General features: G+C 34.9%; 1 protein-coding gene across 1 annotated transcript in view; it reads left to right on the top strand.

Annotated features, from left to right (window-relative positions):
* Positions 1-24,422, top strand: part of mdga2a (MAM domain containing glycosylphosphatidylinositol anchor 2a) — a 228,554-nt gene that overhangs the window by 119,221 nt on the left and 84,911 nt on the right. The window contains exons 7-8 of the mRNA XM_056476965.1: positions 6,535-6,864; positions 12,032-12,325. Of these exons, the coding sequence (XP_056332940.1) occupies positions 6,535-6,864; positions 12,032-12,325 (624 nt within the window). The remainder of the gene's footprint in view (positions 1-6,534; positions 6,865-12,031; positions 12,326-24,422) is intronic.

Raw genomic sequence — 24,422 nt, 5'->3', positions numbered from 1 at the left:
GAAATGAATGTCATTAAAAATGTCCTCCAGAACAGATGCATATGTGCATACATTTGTTCTGATCCTATTTGTCATGTTACATAAAATATTTTTTCCTTATTTTTATGTAAATTAATATCCTTGCCGTTACAAATTAATGTAATTCAGAGCCAAGCATATTATATTATATTATATTATATTATATTATATTATATTATTTTCTATTATATTATATTATATTATATTATATTATATTATATTATATTATATTATATTATATTATATTATATTATTTTCTATTATATTATATTATATTATATTATTTTCTATTATATTATATTTTATTATATTATATTATATTATATTATATTATATTATATTATATTATATTATTTTCTATTATATTATATTATATTATATTATATGTTATTATATTATATTATATTATATTATATTATATTATATTTTATTATATTATATTATATTATATTATATTATATTATATTATATTATATTATATTATATTTTATTATATTATATTATATTATATTATATTATATTATTTTCTATTATATTATATGTTATTATATTATATTTTATTATATTATTTTCTATTATATTATATTATATTATATTTTATTATATTATATTATAATATATTGTATTATATTATATTATATTATATTATATTATATTATATTATATTATATTATATTATATTATATTATATTATATTATATTATATTATATGAAATTTTATTATATTATATTATATTATATTATATTATATTATATTATATTATATTATATTATATTATATTATTTTCTATTATATTATATTATATGTTATTATATTATATTATATTATATTATATTATATTATATTATATTATATTATATTATATTATATGAAATTTTATTATATTATATTATATTATAGAAATTATAGAAATATTATATTATTTTCTATTATATTATATTTTATTATATTATATTATATTATATTATATTATTTTCTATTATATTATATTATATTATATGTTATTATATTATATTATATTATATGTTATTATATTATATTTTATTATATTATATTATATTTTATTATATTATATTATATTATATTATATTATATTATATTATATTATATTATATTATATTATATTATATTATATTATATTATATTATATTATATTGGGAGTTGGGAGAGTATTTAGTTCTTGGAAAATATAATTTTATGGCTAACAATATAAAATTTGATGTCTGATGAGGGTCTGTTGACTGTTTTTTAGGTGTGCAAACAACCTAATAAATGAAATATAAATAAATATTCTCATTTGATCCTGTTGTTTAATATGTTCATTTGCTTGTTTGTCTGATTTCTTTGCTTTTTCAATGTCTTTGTTGGTTATAAATAGATATGTTTTTTGTATTCATAAAAAACAAATGAAACAGTCACTACAAGAGCATTTATTAGTCAGATAATTGCAAATTTTTCATGCTGACTTCACTAAAGCCGCATTTTTCTTGAGAACAGCAGGCTGCTTGTTTCAGTTTATTTACCTTGTGTGTTTTTTTAAGTCGTAAGGCTCTGAAAATAGCTGCTGTTCAGTCTAGTGTGTCTATTAGTTGGAGTTATTTCTGAATGTGAGACGACACAGATCTCTCAATCCACACTCACTCATTAGCATGTGTGGAGTGGTGTGCAAGAGTGTGGAAAGTGTGTGTCATGTCACGCCGTTCTTACATCATTTCCAGCGCTGTATGTGTCAGTGTGCTTGAGTCAGAGATCTTCTCAGTGTCACTGTCAGAGGATCCAGCTTCTGTGAAAGGACTCGTCTGTTCTCCGAAAAACAGAGAAAGTGTGTGAAACCCTGACAGTCCCTCTTCTAAATAATACTGCGAGAGGCTCTCTGTTTATTTCCCACCTTATTCCGGGGAATGGTGTATTTTAAGACCCAGCTTTATTTGTGGTGAATTGACAGGGTGAGATGATAGGAAACTCACCGCCTTCTCTTGAAAACAGCCTGTGGATATTTAGTATTTTGTCATTTTTATGTCATGGGCTCGTCACAGTTATAATGACTCCAGAAGCAGTGGTGTGGATGAATTGCGGGTAGACTGCGTACATTAAACTGTTTTGAAATTACATTAAGCAAAGACCTTTTAGCTATGGAAAGTGACGCACTGCATTTAATGCATCATTAACCGTGCAGTGCAAATCTCGTATGAAGAGATTTAGAGAAGTTTTGGTGAGAAAATGTCCAATTTGTTACTGCTTCTTGAGCAAACATATATTTTGTAAGACAAATGTGACGTTTTTTGTTTAACTCTAAGCATTTTTAGCTGACAGTAATTGATTAAAACACATACACAAACTATTAAAACTGTTTAAGATAAACCTAATTACTTCAAATAAAATAAGCATTAACTGAAAAGATTAACTGATTTATTTAAATTTTGCTTGTTTCTAGGGAAATCATTCTTCTTTTTAAAATGTCTTTATATTAGTGCTGTGCAAAGATTAATCACAAATAATCACATTTAAAATAAGTTTGTTTTGACCTAATATATGTCAATGGATGGATATTTAAACTTATTTATAATTTGTACACTCTCAGAAATAAAGGTACGCGAGCTGTCACTGGGGTGGTACCATTTCAAAAGATACAAATTTGTACCTAAAAGGTCCATATTAATACCTCAAAGGTACATATTAATACCTAAAAAGTACAAACTTGTTCCTCTTAAAATTTGTAGGTACTAATATATACTTTTGAGCTACCAATATGGACCCATCAAGTACAAATGTGTACCTATTGAAAAGGTACCACCCCAGTGACAGCTCACGTAGCTTTATTTCTGAGAGTGTATCACATAGACATTGGCTATATTTTATATCTTAATATAAATAAACTGGGGCTGCACGGTGGTGCAGAGGGTAGCATGTTTGCCTCACAGCAAGAAGGCCACTGGTTCGAGCCTCGACTGGGTCAGTTGGTGTTTCTCTGTGGAGTTTGCATGTTCTCCCTGTGTTCACATGGGTTTCCTCCGGGTGCTCCAGTTTCCCCCACGGTCCAAAGTCATGTGGTATAGGTGAATGGATATGCTAAAATGTCCGTATAGTGTATGTTTGTGAAAGAGTGTGTATGGATGTTTCCCAGTGATGAGTTGCAGCTAGAAGGACACCCGCTGCGTAAAACATATGCTGGATAAGTTGGCGGTTCATTCTGCTGTGGTGATGAATGAATAAATAAACTGTATGTCTGTATGTATTTATATAGGCCTATGCATAATAAATAAACACAGGTCACACACCTACATTATGTCAAAACAAATAATCACAAACAATTTTTGCCCAGCACTATTATATGCAAATATTATTGAAACATTTATACATTTATGGACGGATGAATGAATGGTTGCCCATCTTGCACGTTTAGTCTGTACCTTCCAAATGAATACTATATTAGCTATACACATATATACTGTATATATATATATATATATATATATATATATATATATATATATATATATATATATATATATATATATATATATATATATATATATCACCTTTATAAATAATCATCTTTATATTTTATATTTATATTTTATTATTTTTATTATTATTTATTTATTTACTTTTGTATCAGTCTGTAAACATATTTTTTCTGCTGTAAGTTTGGGCAATTTAAAATTTCAGTCAAAGGAAATTTGCTCTGTTTTGGAGCCAGCCCCCAGTGGCCATTTGATGAAATGCAGTTTCATTTACTTCTATTTTAGCCTCACAAGCTAAACAGCTTTCTGACATTATGTGCATTTGTTACTCACTGTTTCTGAAATAATAAGTAATATTATAAAGACTTGTTAGGGTCAACGATTTTAAAATAACTTCAGTCAGAGTTTTTTTTTTTTTTTTTGCTGTTTCATGCTTGTAGTGTTGCCAAGCCAATTTTTTAAGCAATGCTTATTAAACACCTTTCGGCAGATATCTGGTCTATTAGTTGTGGAAAAACGTGTTAAAATTCAGTCTACCAGGCATCAGTAAGGCTCATTTATCTGAAGATCTCATGATGCGTGTATTTTATTTACTAATAATGCAGCATCTGTTTCAGTCTCTTCACACTTGTGCTAAATCTATGCCGTTTTAATAGCAGTTTCCATACGAGTAGTGTTGTTGAATTAATTATTAATTTAACAAATGTTGAACTCATTAACTGCTTCCAAATGCATGCTTTTAATGAAATTGTTGAAACATTTGCTGTTAGCCTGCTGTATGAATAAAAATAATATTAAACCAAACGATGGTGAATAACTCCACAAGCAATATGGAAATGCACTATAGAAAGCATACAGTAAATTGTCCACCTATCATCTACCATAAATCTATCTAATCTAACATATTTAATCTATCTAATCTATCTAGCATGCATACATATATACATTTTGTCTTGTGCTGCCTGATAATTTGATTAATTACAGCATAACCAATAAAGAAGTGGCTTGAAGACCTCATGCATGGATATATCCTAAATATTCGAACATTTAAACACATTGTATTTGACTGTTTATTGAATACTGACCATGATGAGCATTTCTGAACACAAGCATGTACAATATATGACAGCAGCAAAAATGATCTCACTTCAGCTCACAGTGTACTCTTTGAGCTAAGAGGAGTTTTCTCCATGGTCACTACTATGGCTGAAAAGTGGTGTCTATTTAGTTCTTTTCACATTTGTAATGAATCGTCAAAGACACCCTGCTATTTTTTGCATTTATCATATTTTGCTGCTCTATTGTGTAGGCTGTAAAAAGTCCTACTGAATATATTTTTATTTACTCTTATATTTACTGAATAAAAAAAGGTAAAAAAAATAAAAATAAAAAATCTCTATTGACTGACATGCTCATCACCTGTACTTGCACCTCTCTGCCCTCTCCCTCACACACACATACACACACTCACTCTCTCTGGGGAGACTCACTCACAATGCTGCATTTACTTTTATTTTTTTATTTTGCTTTTATTTTTGTTTTAAAGGGCTCAGATTTTACCCCTTTTATAAAATGTAGGATAAGTGTTTTGTGTCTCCAGAATGTGTCCGTAAAGTTTCAGCTCAAAATACCCGTCAGATCGTTTATTAAACCCTACTGAATATGCGAATTTTGGAGTAAATTGCATTGTAGCTGTTTTGTTGCCTGTGCCTTTAAATGCAAATGAGCTTATTCTCCTGCTAACCGTTCTCACAGGCGTGCCTGTTTCTCCTGCTGTGTCACATAAACAGCAGTCAGTGACAGAGATATTCACTTCAGAGTCAAAATATCAAGTGAATGTATTTAATGTGGAGTTAATTCAAGCTTTTCTGCAATGATGAGTCATTTTTATCTTACCAAGATTTTTATCTTACCAAAGTTTGATCTTACAAAAGTTGATTTTGCATTATAGCTGCCCTTTAAAACAGTGTTTCTCAACCACATTTCTGGAGGACCATAATCTTTGCACATTTATCACGTCTCCTTAACCAAACACACCTGCTTCAGATCCATCAGCTCATTACCAGAGACCGAAAGACCTGTAATGGGTGTGACAGACAAAGGAAACATCCAAAACATGCAGTGTTGGTGGTCCTCTAGGAACGTGGTTGAGAAACACTGCTTTAAGAGATAATAATATAATAATATGTGTATAGTAAATAATAATAAGACAGAATTTAGTGCGGTTACATCTGTCATCCACACTGCCCACTCGTCACTCGAAAACAGTTACTTTTGGAAACCCTTAATTTGGAGATTGTTTAGTTAGTAAACTCTGTCTTTATTACTTTTGAAGGTGAGAGAGTGTCCGCACACATCCACTCCCTGATTGGGTCCTTTGGGTCACTGTGTTTCCTTGTCAATATGACCATTACGCTGAATTTTAGTTTCAGTTTTGTGATGAAAGACCTGTGCTGTAGCAATGACAAATGGGGGCGGTAGGTAAGGTTGAAGGTAGTGAATGTGGAGTTGGTGGGGGGTTTAGTACTTTTAGTACAATAGAAAGTATTGCAGTAAGTACAGAGGGTTGCATACTGCATCTTTTGTTGTTGTTGGTGATGGGGGTGGTAGTGGTGGGGGTGTTTTTTCTTTGGTTTGGTTTCAGTATTATTTGTCTAGTGATTTAAGTGAGCTCAACTTTTTAATAAGCAGGGGAAATATCTGACATAAAATAGCTAACAATTTATGGTGGCGCAAGAATTATTTCATAATGTCATGAGCAATCCAGACCTCTAAATACTGTAGTTATCTTGTTAAAGATACTGTAAATATCTTTTTATGGTAATTTCTTACACCACACATAAAGATTAGAGGCAGCACGTTTAAATATGGCATTAACAACTAGTACCTTGTATGCAATTTAACACTAAATGCTAAATCCGCAGTCAAATTCAGCTGCAGCGTGTCTGTAACATAAAAGTTGAAAGGGCCAAAATTGGCCGATGTTAAAGAAATTTCCGCATGAATATTTCATAGCTGTTAAATCAGTGGCATTTGATTCTGTTCACACAGCTCTGAAGAAGGGCCGCTTCTGGATCACTCCTGACCCCTATCATAATGACGACAACATCCAGATCGGCCGCGAGGTGAAGATCTCGTGTCAGGTGGAGGCCACACCGCCCGAGGAGCTCATGTTCAGCTGGTTGAAGAACGGCCGTGCTCTGCGCAGCTCAGAGCGCATGGTCATAACCCAGACTGACCCAGACGTCGCCCCAGGAACCACAAACCTAGACATCATTGACCTCAAGTTTACTGACTTTGGCACATACACCTGTGTGGCCTCGCTGAAGAACGGTGGGATACCAGAGATTAGCATAGACGTCAACATCTCCTCCACCACGGGTGAGTTTTTCAGATACTTTACAGGTATAAAAAGGGAAGCTGCTTTTACTTTTGTAACATTTGTTACAGTTTCATAAATAGATTATCTCTGTGAGATTACTTACAGGCAGGCACAAAAATAAAATGGCATTCCATATGTGATCCTGGACCACAAAACTGAAGTGTTCATTTTTGGAAATTGAGATTTATGAATTATCTAAATGTTGAATAAATAAGCCCTTCATTGATTTATACTTTGTTAGAATAGGGCAATATTTGTATAAAAATGTAAATACTGAGAAATTCATGTTTAAAGTTGTTCAAAATAAGTTCTCAGCAATGCACATAATCAACAATTGAGTTTAGAGATATTTATGATAGGATATTTACTAAATATCTTCATGGAACATGATCTGTTCTTATTTACTTAGTCTAGTCTACTGATTTTTGGCAACACAAAAAAAAAAAACAATACTTTTGACCCATACAATGTATTTTTGGCTAGTGATATAAAAATATGTATCCCTGAAATATAAGACAGACATTATTTTAGTATAATGTTTATATTAATTTAAGTGTATTTTTGCTTTGAATTTCTGTTTTTTTTTGTATTTGTTTGTTCTGCATTTTATTGGCTATATATGGTTGTCATTTTTATGTTTTTATTTAAATTCTATTTCAAATCTTATTTCCATTTTATTTTTCCCCATAATAAGCTTCTACCTTATTTCAGTTTGTTAGGTTGAGTCTTACTGTATCTTTTAGTTGAATTTCTGATTCATTTCGGCTTCTGAAAATGTTAATGGTTTCAGTTAATAACAGCAATACTGTAAGCAGGGCATACAGTGCCACTAAATCTATTAAATATCTCTCCCGTAAGGATTCAAAGAGATTTACTGAGAAAATCATTCTTTGTGTTTCCAGCAGAAGCAACCGTATGATGCTTTAACCAGCTTGGCACTTACAGTAACATAGATTTATTAATTATAAATACCAATTAATTAGAAGTCATGCATGCATTACCAAGTAAATGAGAAAAAATTGCTGCGGAAATGGGGTTAATGGTAGGATGTCACCACTCTTCGGTACAACGTCAACATTATTTATTATTAAAATCATTGTTTTTTTTTAAGAAAGGTGATTAAATTTGTTATTGTTTTACAGACTGCTTCAGCACATTACGCCTTTATAGCTTCAATAAAACAAAGTAATCTCAGCCTCCCCCACTGATGACATTTTAATGATAAAAATGTAGATGTAAAAGGTTTTTACTGTCACAAAACACAGATAATGCTGTTTTAGACTTGATAATGTAGCTAAAATGGATAATGTGATATATTTTCATTACGCAGAGTATCCTATATTTGTTTGTTTGTTTGTTTGCCCTGGGTCTTCTATAGAAAGCATGCTTAATCAACCTGTGGAGGCAAGATTTCTCCCACCAGACCTCCTGCAGTCGTAATCGGAAATTCATTCAACATTGTTCTCCTGTTTTTTTTCTCGCTATACTCATTACCATCCCTTCCTATAAATCTGTCTTTCCCCCTCACCTCCTGTAGGACAGGAAATAGATTTCTCTTTTATCTCCAAAAGAAGAAGACATCGTTTTTTCCATTGTACAGTATTTATCTGTCTTCGTCTTCTTCTTTCATATCACACATCTCATGATAGCTTTCCTTATGACAGTCCGTTTCTTGTCTTGTACTGTATTAAGTCTGGAAGTTTTTTTTATTCCTGCTTTTTAAGAGAATCCTAGATGAACACAATCACATTGTGTCCTTGCTACCCAACAAGGAAAACTACCTTGTTTTCATGCGGCTCTTTTATTAATGGTGTTGTGTTTGTGAAGAGGGCCATAGAGACTCTGAACACTTCATGTCCAGATGCTTTGTGTACAGTAAGGTTATAATATATTTTTAATGAAAGTGGGCCTGTGTGCCACCCCTGTGGCCCGTTTCCGAGGAACCAGCGAGGAGATCTGCTGTTTCTTGTCAGTCTGACCCAGCTGTTTCTGAGGTCTGAACTCAATCAAAATAGGCAGCAGAACAGGTTCTGGTCAAATTGTTCAGTCACATTTGATGTGCGAAAACTCACATTGCTTTGTATGTCGATGTCCAGAGTACCTGGAAGGAAGGGTTGAATACAAGTTATGGTCAGTGGATTGTATTTTTAGCACTTATAATAGCAAATAAGTATAAGTTTTATTTAAAGAAAAAATATCGGCAGTTGGTGAGGCAATAAACATTTAAATGAATACTCTTTGTAGTGACATACATACAGCCCCATTTCTGAAAAAGAATCATGTGACCTTGTGTAAAATTCAGTGAAGCAAAGAAATTATTTCCAGTTTTCACTGACCAAATAAATTGCATTCAATTCAATTCAATTCACCTTTATTTGTATAGCGCTTATACAATGTAGATTGTGTCAAAGCAGCTTCACATAAAAGGTCATAGTAAATTGGAACAGTGTAGTTTAGTTTGTAGTGTTTAAGTTCAGTTCAGTTGAGCTCAGTTCAGTGTGGTTCACCAAATAGGAACAAATTTGGACTTTGATGGCTTCAGCACTCCAAAAAAGTTGGGACAGAGTAATGTTTAGCATGATGCCCTACACAGACTTCTCTGAATCTTTCACAATATCATATATGGTACAGTAGTTGGTGAAAGATCTAAATTATTTGCCAGTTAAATTACGAAATGGCAACTTTCTTTATGATTTATGACAACTTTATTTTGATTTATGGCAACTTTCTTATGATTTGTGGCACAAAATGATAAGCCATGATCCATTTTTGAATGAAATGCTCATTTACACATTACACAAATAGGAAACATTTCATATTACAAGTTCACCAGCTTAATGTGGACAATTAAATCTAGATATTCTTTAATCTTTTTACATTTTATTTTACCTGTTTCTACAGTATTTCTATAAAGTTATCTATTTTCTAAAGTTCATTTAGGTTTGGCAGTGGAAGCAATCTTTTCTTTGTATTTGTTAATTAAATACAACAATAAATGAATGAATTAATAAAACAAAATGAACATTATGGTTTTAGTGTCAATACAGTATTTGCATATTAAATGTGATAACATGACATTGGAGTGATAGAATATCTTAATAACCATGCCTTTGCAAAATGGTAATCAGTCTTTTGTCGTCATGACAACCCAGCAGCGATAAGACCTGTGAAGCCGGTAACCTTCGGCAGTGTCCATGTGGGAGATGCAGAGAAGGTGACAACATCTCTGTTTACATGCAGCCGAGCCGGGAGTTTGCCAGACTGTTGTCTAGGATCAGCAGAAGAACATAAACTTGTCTCCTTGCTGTTGTCTGCATACGTTTATGGTGTCTGACTGCAAAAGCCAGCCAGAAATGCTGTTACCTGACACCAGGAGGGAGACAAGATGTCGATGTTCTGGCAAAGCCAATAGAGATATTGTATCAGTGGGAGAAAAAGAACAAGCTCCAGCTGCAAAATAAAAATGTATCAGTGTGCAAATTAACAAAAACAATTAGTAGTACTGTTATATGTTTTTGGAACACAGAAACATGGGAGGTAATGTAAAAAAGTCACATGATCAGTGAAAGCTAATCACAAACAGATTTTCCACAAACTGACACAGTAAAAACTAATTCACAATGTCATTCATACAATTACTAAACACCATTTTGGTTACAGATAACACTAACATAATGTAATAAACTTTAAGGGCTCTATTTTGACGATCCATGCGCAAAGCGCAGGGCGCAAACGCATTAAGGGCGTGTTAGAATCTACTTTTGCTGATATAAGGATGGTCTAAAAGGGTTGAGCTTATTTTCTTAATGAGTTATAGGTGTGTTTTGAGAATAAACCAATCAGTTTCATCTCCCATTCCCTTTAAGAGTCAGTTGCGTCGCGCCATAGCGTATTTACTATTTACATGATGGACTTTGTAAGTGTAAAAACTGAACCCTTCACTAGAGAGAAAACAGTTAAATAGAGCATCTACAGCACGAGAATGAGAGATGAGCCTCCTCATTGTTTACTATCGCCTTCACTCTCGTGGATAGGGAAACTTTGTACGCACAGACATCAATTAGCCTATAAATAATAATTTCATTTATTAAGCACAAAGATTTGTTTCAGTTCTAAATTCAGTTCTAATTTCCAGCAAACGAATAAATGGACAATAATAACGAAGTGTGGTCAAAAAACTTATATCCAAATTAGTTAAAGTTATATCCAAATACACATGCTATGCCCCATATGGTCTAAAACCTGACAGGTGGGCAAATCTAAGCTTGTTTTTAATAAAACAAATATAAATATGCATATAATAAATAATACTGCAAATAATGATAACATTATACAAAAGCAAATTGTTATAAATAAACTGAAAAAGCCTCCCGAGATGAGTAAGTTTTTTATATATGTAGGCTAGAAACAAATATGTTTTGTAATATTTTAATCCTTTATATGTAAATCCTATATATATCCTTAATATTTTAATTCTTTTTCATATGTAAAGATATTTGCGTATTGCTGTACATCCTGTTTGTATTAAGCAATGTGTAAGCGAGGCTTTGTTCTGGTCTATAGAACAGTCTATTGAAGTTTCTCAAAGTAGCAACGCGCCAGCAACGCACCTCAACACGCCTTCTTTTTTAGATCAGAACGCCTATGGGCGCACATATAAGCGCATGTGCATTTGCTATTTAAACAGCGTGGTGCAAAATGTCAAAACGACTCTTGCACCAAGCTGAAACTAGCAAAAAACAATTGTGTCACGCCTTGCGCCACATTGCGCCGGGTGTATGAAAGAGCCCTAAGTTAACCCCAGATGCAACCTAAAATCCTACGTACAGTAAATAACTCATAACAAAAAAGTAAGAAACATAATTATTTTAAAGAACTTTAAAACTTGATGTTCACCATTTAACAATGTAGCCAAAGTAAAAAAAAATTGTTTAACAGTTTGTGTTTGTGTTTAACAGAAAAAAAAAATCTTACATGTTTGAAATGAGTGGAGACCATAAAATAAGTAAAGAAATAAGTACAATTAAAAAAAATAATAATGAATGAACAGAATTTCCAAATTTTTTGACTGAACTACAGTATTTTTGCAGTAAAATGGTGCACTGTCATATTTTCACAGCTCACTGTTATATATTCATTACAACCTTTTCACCTGTCCTCTTCTAGTTCCACCCAACCTGACCGTCCCCAGAGGAAAGTCCCCTTTGGTCACTCAGGAGGGTGACACTGTAGAGCTCCAGTGCCTGGTCTCCGGCAAACCCAAACCCATCATCATCTGGTCTCGTGCTGATAAAGAAGCGCCCATGCCAGATGGCAACATGCAGACCGAAAGCTACGACGGAGTTCTGCGCATCGTCAATGTCTCTCGCGAGATGACAGGCACATACCGCTGCCAAACCAGCCAGTACAACGGCTTCAACGTCAAACCCAGAGAGGCCATCGTGGAGCTCATAGTGCAATGTAAGTAATGGACATGTTTGTCGCTGATACACTTTAGCTGGACCTAATTAACTTACATACAGGGCGAACATAAGTTTCTGTCGTGGTTGATTGGCAAACGATTAATTTTCTGGAGAAATAAATGAAAAAAGTATAGGGGCATCATTAATTGTAATTACAGGCAACCTTGGTGAGCGATGCACATTTTCTCCGTGTCTCATTAAGACTCGCAGATTCAATTAGCGCAGGTGCAGAGGTTAATGCAATGTAACGCATTCCATATTATCATAGCATGGCATGAATGAATAGCTGAAGAAGGCTTTGACTCAGGTTGACTCTGAAGCGGGCACATGAGACGATCAGATTTGAGTGTTAATGATCATTTCGTTTATGGAAAATGTGGAAAAAAGATGTTTTGGCCATGAAAATGTCTCATTCTTCCTTACAGCTAAGGAGTTCATCAAGTATCTTATTACAGTCACATACAAATTATGGTATATTACAGATTTACGCTTCACTTAAAGTACGTGAAGAGATTTTAATTAAGTATCTGGCATTTTAGAGATGTCAGTAAGATCTGTTATTTCCCACAATGCACCTGCCATCTTGTTAATTGCTTGCGCCTTAATGGATATGTGCTAGAAACAACAATCTCTTACCGAGGCAGATCGTATGTAGTCTTTTATCCAATTGGTCTTGCTGAGAATATTGTTCTCATGTGGTTAACTACCACTCCGGCATGTACGGCATGACAGTTTTGCTTTGTGAAAGACTCGCATTTTGGGACTATCTATGGGTTTTATAGTGTTTATATTGTAAAACTGAAAGTAGTTTAAATGACCTCTCTGTGTGCCTTAATTAACAGTGCATTGTGCTAGAAGAACGTGCGCATGAAGGAACACAATGTAGCGCTGGCTGAAAAGCACTCAGCACTTTAAGATATAATTGCTAAAACTGTATAGATCCGCAAAAAAAATCATTCTGGCTTGAATTTTAAATAACACTTTACAATACCACCTTGCGTCAGCATTTTACTTGTCTAATGTCTTCAGACTCTCTTTTTGTCTAGAGGGGTCAGATTGGTCTGAAATAGCCTTTGTGTGTTTCCTGTTGTTCTTTGTGTCAGTGATTTTGTTTGTTAGTCACGATTCACTGCTTTTATTTTGTTTCTCCGTAATTGCCCGCTCTCCCTGAGCTTTGTCTTTTGTTGCACCCTACTATGAATTCAGCATGTGTGATCATTATATCCTATTTAGGTGAATCAAATAATCCTGACCTTTGCATATTGCATTGGCTTAGTGAAAACTAATGAACACAAGATCTGGTAAGTGCTGCAACCCGTCTCGTGAAATTTGTTTAAATCCACAGTATTTGCTTTAGGATTATTATTATTTTTTTTCTACATATAATGGAGTATTTTTCTTGGTGAGGAAAAGTCTTGTCATTTTGTCACCTGCTTTTTGGGTCATGATATTACAGTTCCAGGCTTTATCCTCCAGTGCAAAAGTACTTTATCATAATCTTAGCTTTCGCTTGATGGTTCAATTTTTGTAGGTTTTAATGCAGATAGCAGCACTTTTGTCCATTGGAAATGTGCTTATAGTTCACACAGACGTTAGAATTCTTTTATCATTTGACCGTATTTCTCATGAGGAACACAAACAGATATAGTTTGAATAATTTAATAGTCAATTTTAAAGCTGTTATAGTGCGTGGGGACTTCATAAATCACACAGAAGCACCGTAACATTATTAAAAACAACAGGGAAAATAAAACATGCCTGTGTGGACATTTCAGCAAATTTGAATAATATTGTTTCTTGCAGGTTTCTTAAAGGTCCCATGAAATTAAAATAAATTTATTAGATGTTTGTATCAGTATAGTTAGTTTTTAAAATATCTATAAGCTAGTGTGCTCCAAAACAGTGACAAATACACGCTCAGAAGATATAAAACTGATATAAACATGGAAAGCTTGTAGTTTTTCACTAACATCTAAATGGGTCACCGTTTTTTTCGCGTCACCTTATACTTTATTCTCTCATCAAATCATAACCAATCAAATGCTCTCTAGTATCTGACATGCCCCACCCCCTTCAAGACACTTCACATTTGCTTTTAATTTGATGCGTTTGATCTCGACCACTCTTACTGGCAGAGCGGCGATAAAACAAAATGCTGTTGGCTGTTTTTTATATAGCTACACTGTGTCCCGCCCTCTTATTCTGTTTTTTACTTGAGATTATGTCACACATCGAATAAAAAAATGCGTATTTCAGAGCACTTCACAGGACCTTTAACAATTGAAATGTCCAGTGAGTGGCACTAAAAATCCACAAGAGCTCAAAAGATTTTGGCTATTTCACATTTGAAAATAAATAACCTGCACTAAACCCTATTTTGGATTTAAACGATGGTGTTAACAAAAGCATACATACACTTTTTACACTGTTTCTGCAGTAGTAGTACTCTAAAGGAGTTTAATACATTAGATAAGCCACATACACAGAGATGGAACTAACTCTAAAATGTAGTAGTTTATATATCATATACTATACTGAAAGTGTTTTGGAGGTTTAATAAAAACGTTTTTGTGGAAATGTAGGTGGAGGTTTCTATATGACAAGTGTGTTGTATACCGAGGTCATTTGATGTCAATTATTCAGCTACACTAGGCAACTTTTGGCCCTCTAGCAGTTAAAATTTTAAACTATATATATATGTGTCTTCCAAAAGAATATTGTTTTGTTTGTGCTACAGCTCTGTTTTCCTGTATGGATCAAGGTGGTTTGATTAACAGGGGGTATACATGCTGTAGATACAAAGCATTTTCCCAGAGCGGATGAATGAATAAATAATGCTTTGTTTGTTTTACAACCAGTGATTCTCCAGAGGTTTGCCATTTTGCATGGCCCATGGGCAGTTTTTTTCAACTGTTGTTTGCGACAATCATGCAGCTTCACCATGCTATTCCCACACCATACAAAAGCCAAAGTAGCAAAGTAAATATAGAACAAAACTTAAAAAGACCACCTTTTTGGTTTATGCTAATCCCTTTTGGAGCTTGACCACTCCTGTTTGTTGTAATTGCATTTCTTAAATGTATCATTTCGGTGTGCCAGAAAGCCTGACATATCCGTAACAACAGGCAACTTAGCATTCATTTATTAATTTTCCTTCGGATTAGTCTCTATTTAGAGGTCGCTAAAGTGGAATGAACCAAAACAATTTCGCCATGTTTTATGCAGAGGATGCCCTTCCAGCTGTAACCCAGGACTGGGAAACACCCCTACGCACTCATTCACACACACGCTCATACACTACGGCCAATTTAGTTCTTCCAATTGACCCTTCACTAAGCCCTGCCCTCCTTAGTTACTGTTGCTACGCCTGTCAAGCTTTGCCTGGCACATTTATTACAATATGTATGCGCCGGTGTCAGACATTGCCAGGGATATAATAAGTCATTTTTGGCGAACAGGTGAAATATCCGAGAAAGCCAGACCAAGAAGGACTGCAGTATGCGTTACAGGTGTATATTCACGACATAATAGGCAACCGATTAGAAAATAACTTAATCAAAATTGCAGCTAGGTTAGCCTAGCCACCTCATACGCTGACTATTCAACAGCTTAGTTCATGCACAGCAGGAGAGGTGAAATAAAAAAATAATCTAATAATAACTAATTAAACAGTGATTTCTCTTTTTTTAGCCAAAAAGCCCGATTGATTAATTGTTGTGCAATGAAATATAGCATTACTAACCAACGAGGAAACACGCATGGACAGTGCTTTTACATAATTAATTCATAGAAAGAACAGCCAGAAAGGGGAAATTGATGGATTTGTGCCTAATATTAGCATCATTGACCCATAACAATGTACAGCACCTACAATATAGCTGTCACTATGTTTGGTGCTTTTTATACCGTTTCTATTCTAATTTGCAGTTAAGTGGAAAAATCAAATAAGTTGAAATGCAAATCAAAGTTTAAATAGCAGAAGCGAACAAATATTTTCTCTACCAGCACCACAGTGTCACCAAATATAAAAGCAGACACTAACCCACTATAACGACTAAATCTCTAAACAACGGATGAAAACAAGAGTGAACTGTAGCTCTAACATGGACATGAGGGATATAAATTACTGAAAAACAGCTGCGGGTGAAGTATATTGATCGCAAGTGCTCAGTTTGTGATCACATCTCGGTTTTGTTCCGTTGATATGTAATTTCAAATATTCATAGCTTGAAACAGATGGAAATGTGATTGCTCTTAGTATGACTACTATGGCGAGGGCTTAAACGGAGTAGTGCTCATAATATCGAGTGGAAAAAAGAAAAGACAGCTGGGAAACATAACCTGCTTTGTATTTTTGTAGGAAACACAGTTTAGATCTTCTTAGGGTAAGAGGTGTGTGAGTTATTACCATGTATCACTGAATATCGAAAACAAAACCAACTTAACTCCACTCTTTTAGCGCCTTTTGGCTTGTTTCCCTCGCTTGAAGCTTGACAGACCTCCTACGTGTAGCTACGGTTGCTAAGCCACGATTGGTGTGTGGCGTTTTTTGGGTGTGGCTTGGTGAAGGGTCAATTGTCCTATACCGCATGTCTTTGGACTGTTGGGGAAATAGGAGCACCCAGAGGAAACCCATGCCAACACAGGGAGAACATGCAAACTCCACACAGAAATGCCAATTGACCCAGCTGGGACTCGAACCGTGATCTTCTTGCTGTGAGGCAACAGTTCTAACCGCTAAACCACTGTGTTGCCGCAACTAAGCAAGTGAATGTGATTTTTATTTTTGAATGTACTGTCTCTTTAACAGCATCCTTCAGATCTCCCTTTGAAGTGTCCACATATATGTTACACATCGCTGCACGTGGTGGTTGTCTAATGACAGAGACGAGCTCTTTAGCAAAGCCATCATTTCCTGCTCAGCAGAAGCCCAACTAGCATAAGCATTAGCCGCTGCGAACGACTGACTGTATTTGATGACTCATTCTCCACCACTCCAACTTATGTCATCTCTCCCTGCTTGATAAAGGCCGTTTCCTCCCTCTCCGTCACACACAGAATGATTGCAGTCGAATAGTAGCGGGGGGGTCCAGAGGTAATCCTAATGCTGCAGTCATTACTTGCAGAAGTCCAACGCACAAATGTATGCCAGTGGATAATGTCTGCTTATGTCTATGACAGCTAGCGCTAGCACTGCGGGGGTGGAGACAGACTGAGAGAGAGAGAAAGTGAGACAGAAATATGAAGAGAAATACAGAGGGAAGGTGGGATAAAAGATGCTGGAAGAGTGAGGGAGGAAAAAAAAGAGAGGTGCGATGATGACAGGTCAAGAGACAATATAAAGTGCGTACAGACAGAGCGAGTATGTTTGTGTGAATAAGCAGGAGAGGGGGGGGGGTTGTTGTCCATCAGAGAGATTGCCCTGGATTTGGCTCCGTCAAAGCACTTCAAATCTGCATTACTCTGTTATATTGGTAATAAAATGAAAGTCGGCCCTCGCGTCACAGAACAAATAGTGCAAAGGTTAATGCCTGAGGGCCATCTGCTAACTTGCCCTTTTGGATTTTCTCCTATTTTCGCTGGCATTTAATCAGGATAATAACATTTCTGGACAGAATTAAAAGCTAAACAGTGGAAGCTCATTTTTTGGACGGTATATACATCCATCTGGACTATGTGGACTGTTACTTTGGTTTGACTTTTGACTTGCTTAGGCCCGTTTAATTTGTTATTATGTCAAGGAGGACAAGAAGATACTTTGGTAATTAAATATGTAGTTCATACGGAATACTTTAACGTTATTTTGATGTGGTTTTATAAGTGCTTATGAATTATTTATACATTTGTCATACAACTCAGCAATATGACAACTCAGCAGCTCAGTTATACTGTACAGTTGAAGTCAAAATTATTAGCCCTCCTTTAAATGTTTTTTCTTTTCTTTTTCAAATATTTCCCTAATGACATTTAATAGAGCAAGGAGTTTTCAACTGTATGGGCTATAATATTTTTATTCTTCAGGAGAAAGTAATTTTTTTATTTCGACTAGAAATGTTGTTTTTTTTACTATTTTTAAGGTCAATATTATTATCCCTCTTAGGCTAATAATTTTTTTTTAACTGTCAACAGAACATGAATTAACATGAAATGACAATGGTGTTTGTGTAAAATGTATGTGTAATTAAATAATACCAACTCAGTGTTTACTATAGTGTGTTTTTTTTTCTAGGAGCTTGTGTGTTTTAGTCAAGCTCATTTTTTTTCTATACAAGTCTCAACTGAAATCATAATTATGCTGTTTTAGTTTGATGTTTAAGTTGGGTGGCATTGTGGCTCAGTAGTTAGCACTGTCGCCTCACAACCAGAAGGTTGTTGGTTTGAGTCCCGGCTGGACTAGTTGACATTTCTGAGTGGAGTTTGCATGTTCTCCCCTTGTTTCCTTCGTGCATGAGTGTGTGTGGGTGTCTCCCAGTACTGGGTTGTGGCTGGAAGGACATTCACTGTATAAAACATACAGTATGCCAGAATAGTTCCGCCACATTCCGCTCTGGCGACCTCTGAAATAGAAACTAAGCCGAAGGAAAATGAATGAATGAATGAATGAGTGTCTACTGAACAAACCATTATTATACATTGACTTGCTTAATTACCCTACTGTTACTTGCCTAGTTAGCCTAATTAATTAATTAACCTAGTTAAGCCATAAAGTGAATACTATTATTTTGAAAAATATCTAGTAAAATATTATTTGCTGTCATCATGGCAAAGATCAAAGAAATCAGTTATTAGAAATGAGTTATTAAAACTATTATGTTTAGAAATTCATTCATTCATTTTCATCCACTTTTCTGGGGCCAGGTCGCAGGGACAGCAGTCTTAGGAGACTGAGGAGGAGTGTTTAGAAATATGTTGAAAAAAATCTTATCTTCTTTAAATTAAACACAATTAAATGGAATTTGGGGGGAAATACAGGTAGATTAATAATTCAGAAGGGCTAATAATTCAATAATTCAGACTTCAGCTGTATATTTGAATTAATTATACTGAAGCAATTGTTTATGATCTGGATATGTATGGACAAATTATTATTGTAAAACATGCTAGGTTTGTTAATAGGATAAAATTGTTAAAAAATGCCTTTTTTTCCTAGCTGGATGCCTCTAATGACAACAGGCTTGGAAATGCCATATCTTTCAATTAAAGATGTTTTGAAAAACCGGCAGCATATTGTGAATAATTCACAAAACCGTTGATTGTGAAATGTGAAGAACAGTTGAAGATTTTATCTGTCAGTCGCTCTGGCACATCATTAAATATAAGCTTTAGCCCTGCATTTCTAATCAACATATTTTTACTGCCAAGGTTTTCAAGGTGCAGGTGCTTCACATACGCTTGACAGAATCACAGTCTGACTCGCCAGCATGATCCTACAACATCATCACTGCTGTTATTGACAGACAGACGAGTTATTCAGAACACATCTCGTTCATTCCAGACAATGATGGGGCAAAATTTTAGATAGGTGGAAACAGTACCTTTTCACCTAACCTTTCATATACGTAAACAAACAATATCACACGAGTTGCAGTGCGATATGGCTGTATATCGGCACTGGTGGGAGGCGTGCCTTAGTGTCTCACCAGTGACGATATACAGCCATATCACACTGCTACAAGTGTCATATTGCATTTATACAACAGTTCAACAACATAATTATGTATATAGAAAAGAAAATCAAACACGGAGAGTCTCAAAATCCTTTTGTATGAGGAACTACTTTCTTCCACCATTTATTCACATCTGCAGCTGATGTCAGAACAACAGAAACAGTTCCTACTTCACCAGCGTCACTTTAGAGCTAGTATTTGAATGATTCTCTAGCATAATGTCTAAAGTGATGACAAAACAGGTGATTTTGCTGACATTTTAAAATTATAAGGCTGAACGGCATAAAATACCATCAGTCTAGAGACATTTCCCAGTATTTCTCTGTTGCAATCAGGAGATAATTAACCCCGAAAAAGCCAAAGCAGTGCAAACACTACCAGGTTACTGTTGTGTTTGCGATAAGGAAAAACACTAAACACATGCGGGCCTTTCTTCTTGCGTTCTTTTTACTGAAATAGTCTGTAGTAACAAAAACAGAAACCAAAATGGCCAACCAAAAAGTAACTCAAGATTATACAAAGAGTGTCCAACACAAAATACATTCATTAATGATGTGCGAGTCTCATCTCACACTCAATACACCACAATTACTAAGGTATAAATACAGCACTACAACATACAAAAGAGAGAGATCGACTAAGAATATCTTTTACCAGATTTATAATCTGATTTGTTCAGCTGTAGTTTGTAGTTTTAGATGAATTTTTCTCCTCTAAGGGCTTATTATACGATCTCTGTCGCCATCTTGTGGATAGACAATGTTAACCATCTTTGCTCTGCTCAATATGACAGGCTGACAGATGCCAATGCGCTGTATCTCTGAAATTATAAATATTTAAAATAGGCACTATCCTTATAAATAAACTGCATAGTTGCAATCTAAACAACTACATTCTCACCCAAAAAAGCCTCAAAGGTACATTATGTTGCCCAACAGCAGCAATATTTGTAAAACTGTAGTCCTCTGTTAGCCACTCTATGTGGCTGGAGTAATACAAAAAAGTTAGGAGGCTGTACGAGTTCTGATATTGCAGAATATCGCATGGCTATCAGCCAATCAGATTCGAGAACCATACAGAACTGTTGTATAAATGTATATAATAAATGTAAGATGTACAGATAATGCCCTAGTGGTGTATTCATCGGAAAATCTCATTTTCTCCAAGCCATCAGACCTTCCATAATCTTTGGCTCTGCAGATATTACAACTCTGTGAAGGGCAGGTATACAGCAAAGATTAATCTGTGCCATATTAAGGACATAAATCACATATAATGTTCACCACCCATGTAAAAAAAGATGTTTTTGATTGATCTTAGCTATCTCTTTCTATTCTATCATTCTTAGTTCCAGTAAGTCAATCTTTCCTCTTTTCACATGCACCTACACATTGACCTATTAAAACGGGTCTATTCTGTATGAAATGAAGCGCTTGTGAATAGCGTAACAGTTCTATATGTCACATGACTTCTGAATGAATGTGTCTTCATGAATACATTTCTGACAGTCATTCAAGCACCATACAGCTGCAGTATAACTTTGCATTAGCTTTTCATCGCCATGGATGAATTTGATCCCTATAGAAATTCTGTTCATAGCTCCAACGATAACCAAGATTACCTCAGCATCATCCTCTCCGCATACACAGTTCTCATCCTTCTGTTAGTATTCAGTTTAATTGCTCCTCAAAAACCACAAACCCGCTCCAGCGCTTGGGCCGACTGCCACTGACCTTGAACTCCTGCTCTGATGGAACGTTAGGTTGAAAATGAGCCGCCTGAGGACTTTTGAAGAGCAGCAGACCATAATTTGTGCAATGCATCTGCGTTGGGGTTTGCAGATGAAATCTTCTCTGCTTATCTGAGCTATTGTTGACTCTGGGTTAAAGGTGAAGTGTGTCATTTCTTTGATGTTCAAATGCTGTCTCGCAGCTTATTTACACAAACAGCTCTTAGTAAGCATTCATGGAATAATTTGTGTAAACACTCTGGCTCTCCGGCTCTATGGCACTGTTGATTACAGTCCAGAGTACAGAGGAAATTAAGTTACATTTAGAAATAAAGCTACTGTGTGTAAAGTTGCAATTATGGGACAAAATTACAGTTGTGTATTAATTTACTTTGCATGGACAATAATATACAAATGTAATATATGTAATAATATTTGGTTATATAGTTGAAATATAAAGTTCTAATTATAAAAAATAAAGTCATATACAGTCATTACGCCACCCCCACCCCCCAACACACACACTATATTTTTACCCCAATTTCTGTTTAACAGAGACAAGATTCTTTCAAAACATTTCTAAACATAATAGTTTTAATAACTAAATTCTAATAACTGGTTTGTTTTATCTTTGCCATGATGACAGTAAATAATATTTTACTAGATATTTTGCAAGATACTAGTATTCAGCTTAAAGTGCCATTTAAAGACTTAACTAGGTTAATTAGGCAGGTTAGGCTAATTAGCCAAGTCATTGAATAATGATGGTTTGCTCTGTAGACAATCAAAAACATATATTGCTTAAGGGTGCTAATAAAATGTATCTTAAATGGTAAAAATATGGTTTAAAAATGTAAAAACTGATTTTATTCTAGCCAAAATGAAACAATTAATACATTCTCCAGAAGAAAAAATGTGAAAAACATCCCTTGCATCATTTGGGAAATATTTGAAAAACAAAAAAAATTACAAGAAAGCTAAAATTTTGTCTTCAGCTATATATGTATATACAGTCACTGGCCACATTATTAGTTACACATGTCCAACTGCTTGTTATTGCAAATTTCTAATCAGCCAATCACATGGCAGCAAATCAATGCATTTAGGACGCACAACACGTCCAAGCTTGAGGCGGATGGGCTACAGCAGCAGAAGACCACACTGGGTGCCACTCCTGTCAGCAAAGAACAGGAAACTGAGGATACAATTTGCTCAAGCTCACCAAAAAAGTACAAGAAAAGATTGGAAAAATGTTGCCTGGTCTGATGAGTCTCGATTTTTGCTGCGACATTCAGAGGGTCAGAATTTGGCATCAACAACATGAAAGCATGGATCCATCCTGCCTTGAATCAACGATTCAGGCTGGTGGTGGTAATGTAGAGGTGTGGGGGATATTTTCTTGGCACACTTTGGGCTCATTAGTACCAACTGAGCATCGTGTCAATGCCACAGCCTAGCTGAGTATTGTTGCTGACCATGTCCATCCCTTTATGACCACAGTGTACCCATCTTCTGATGGCTACTTCCAGCAGGATAACGCGCCATGTCATAAAGCGCGAATCATTTCAGAATGGTTTCTTAAACATGACAATGAGTTCACTGTACTCAAATGGCCTCCACAGTCACCAGATCTCAATCCAACAGAGCACCTTTGGGATGTGGAATGGGAGATTCGCATTATGGATGTGCAGCCAACAAATCTGCAATATTCTATGAGGAATATTTTAACTACCTTGCTGAATCAATGCCACAAAGGATTAAGGCAATTCTGAGGGCAAAAGGGATTTATCTAATAAAGTGGCCGTTGAGTGTATGTCACAATTATGAAAAACAAACTTTGCATTCAGCAGGCAAGTTGTAAATAACAATGAGCTATATTTTGTAAAACAAAGTAAAAACATGCTTCCAGGAGTTTCATTATTTGAGCAGCGCTGTTTTATTTGTTTTAATTATTTTATTATTTTTACATTTTGATTTTGTTTTCTGAGCTATGAATGAAGCTGTAATATTTAGCCAAAATATTTTATTTTTAGTTAGAAACAAATTTCCAGAAAATATCTGAAATAGTTTTTTTTAACAGTCTAATTTTATTTGATAAAAATGTTTATTCTTTCCATAGTTTGTTTATTCTTGTCTTTAACCGTGACACAAAGTGATACTAACTGTTCTCTATTTCTCCCGATCTCGTTCTTCCTCGTTCGTCCTCAATAATTCTCTTCCCTCCTCTCTTTTATCTGTCTCTCATAATAAAATAATAAAAAAAAACATTGGCATTGACCACATTTCCAGTGCCACTCTGAGAACTTTCTCTGGCCGCTGTCATTGTGTCAAGGTGTGCTGTAACGGCTGTCCCTTTGTACAGTTTCTCTGTGTCTGATGCAATTACGCGCAATTCAATGCTCAGTCCAGAAATAACTGCATTTTTATAATGGACAGAGAAAATAACTGGACACAAAGGCCTGAAGTTTTAGAAATTGAGGCAAAAATCCAGTGTCCGGACCAAATGGCAGTATAACCAGAGTATTTTGAATGCACTTAAACCCAATTACGGTAGCTCCTGTCACTTGTCAAGTGTTGACACGGACACCGTACCTACTACACAACATCCCCACCGTTCGCCAGTCATGGGGTTAATTGAATTCATTTTCAGAGCATGTACCGGCAAAAAAACTAGCCATCCATAATTAAGTACATGCCGA

This window comes from Danio aesculapii, chromosome 17, assembly GCF_903798145.1.
Source record: "Danio aesculapii chromosome 17, fDanAes4.1, whole genome shotgun sequence".
NCBI classification, from domain to species: Eukaryota; Metazoa; Chordata; class Actinopteri; order Cypriniformes; family Danionidae; genus Danio; species Danio aesculapii.
This window is presented reverse-complemented; position numbering and strand designations above follow the sequence as displayed.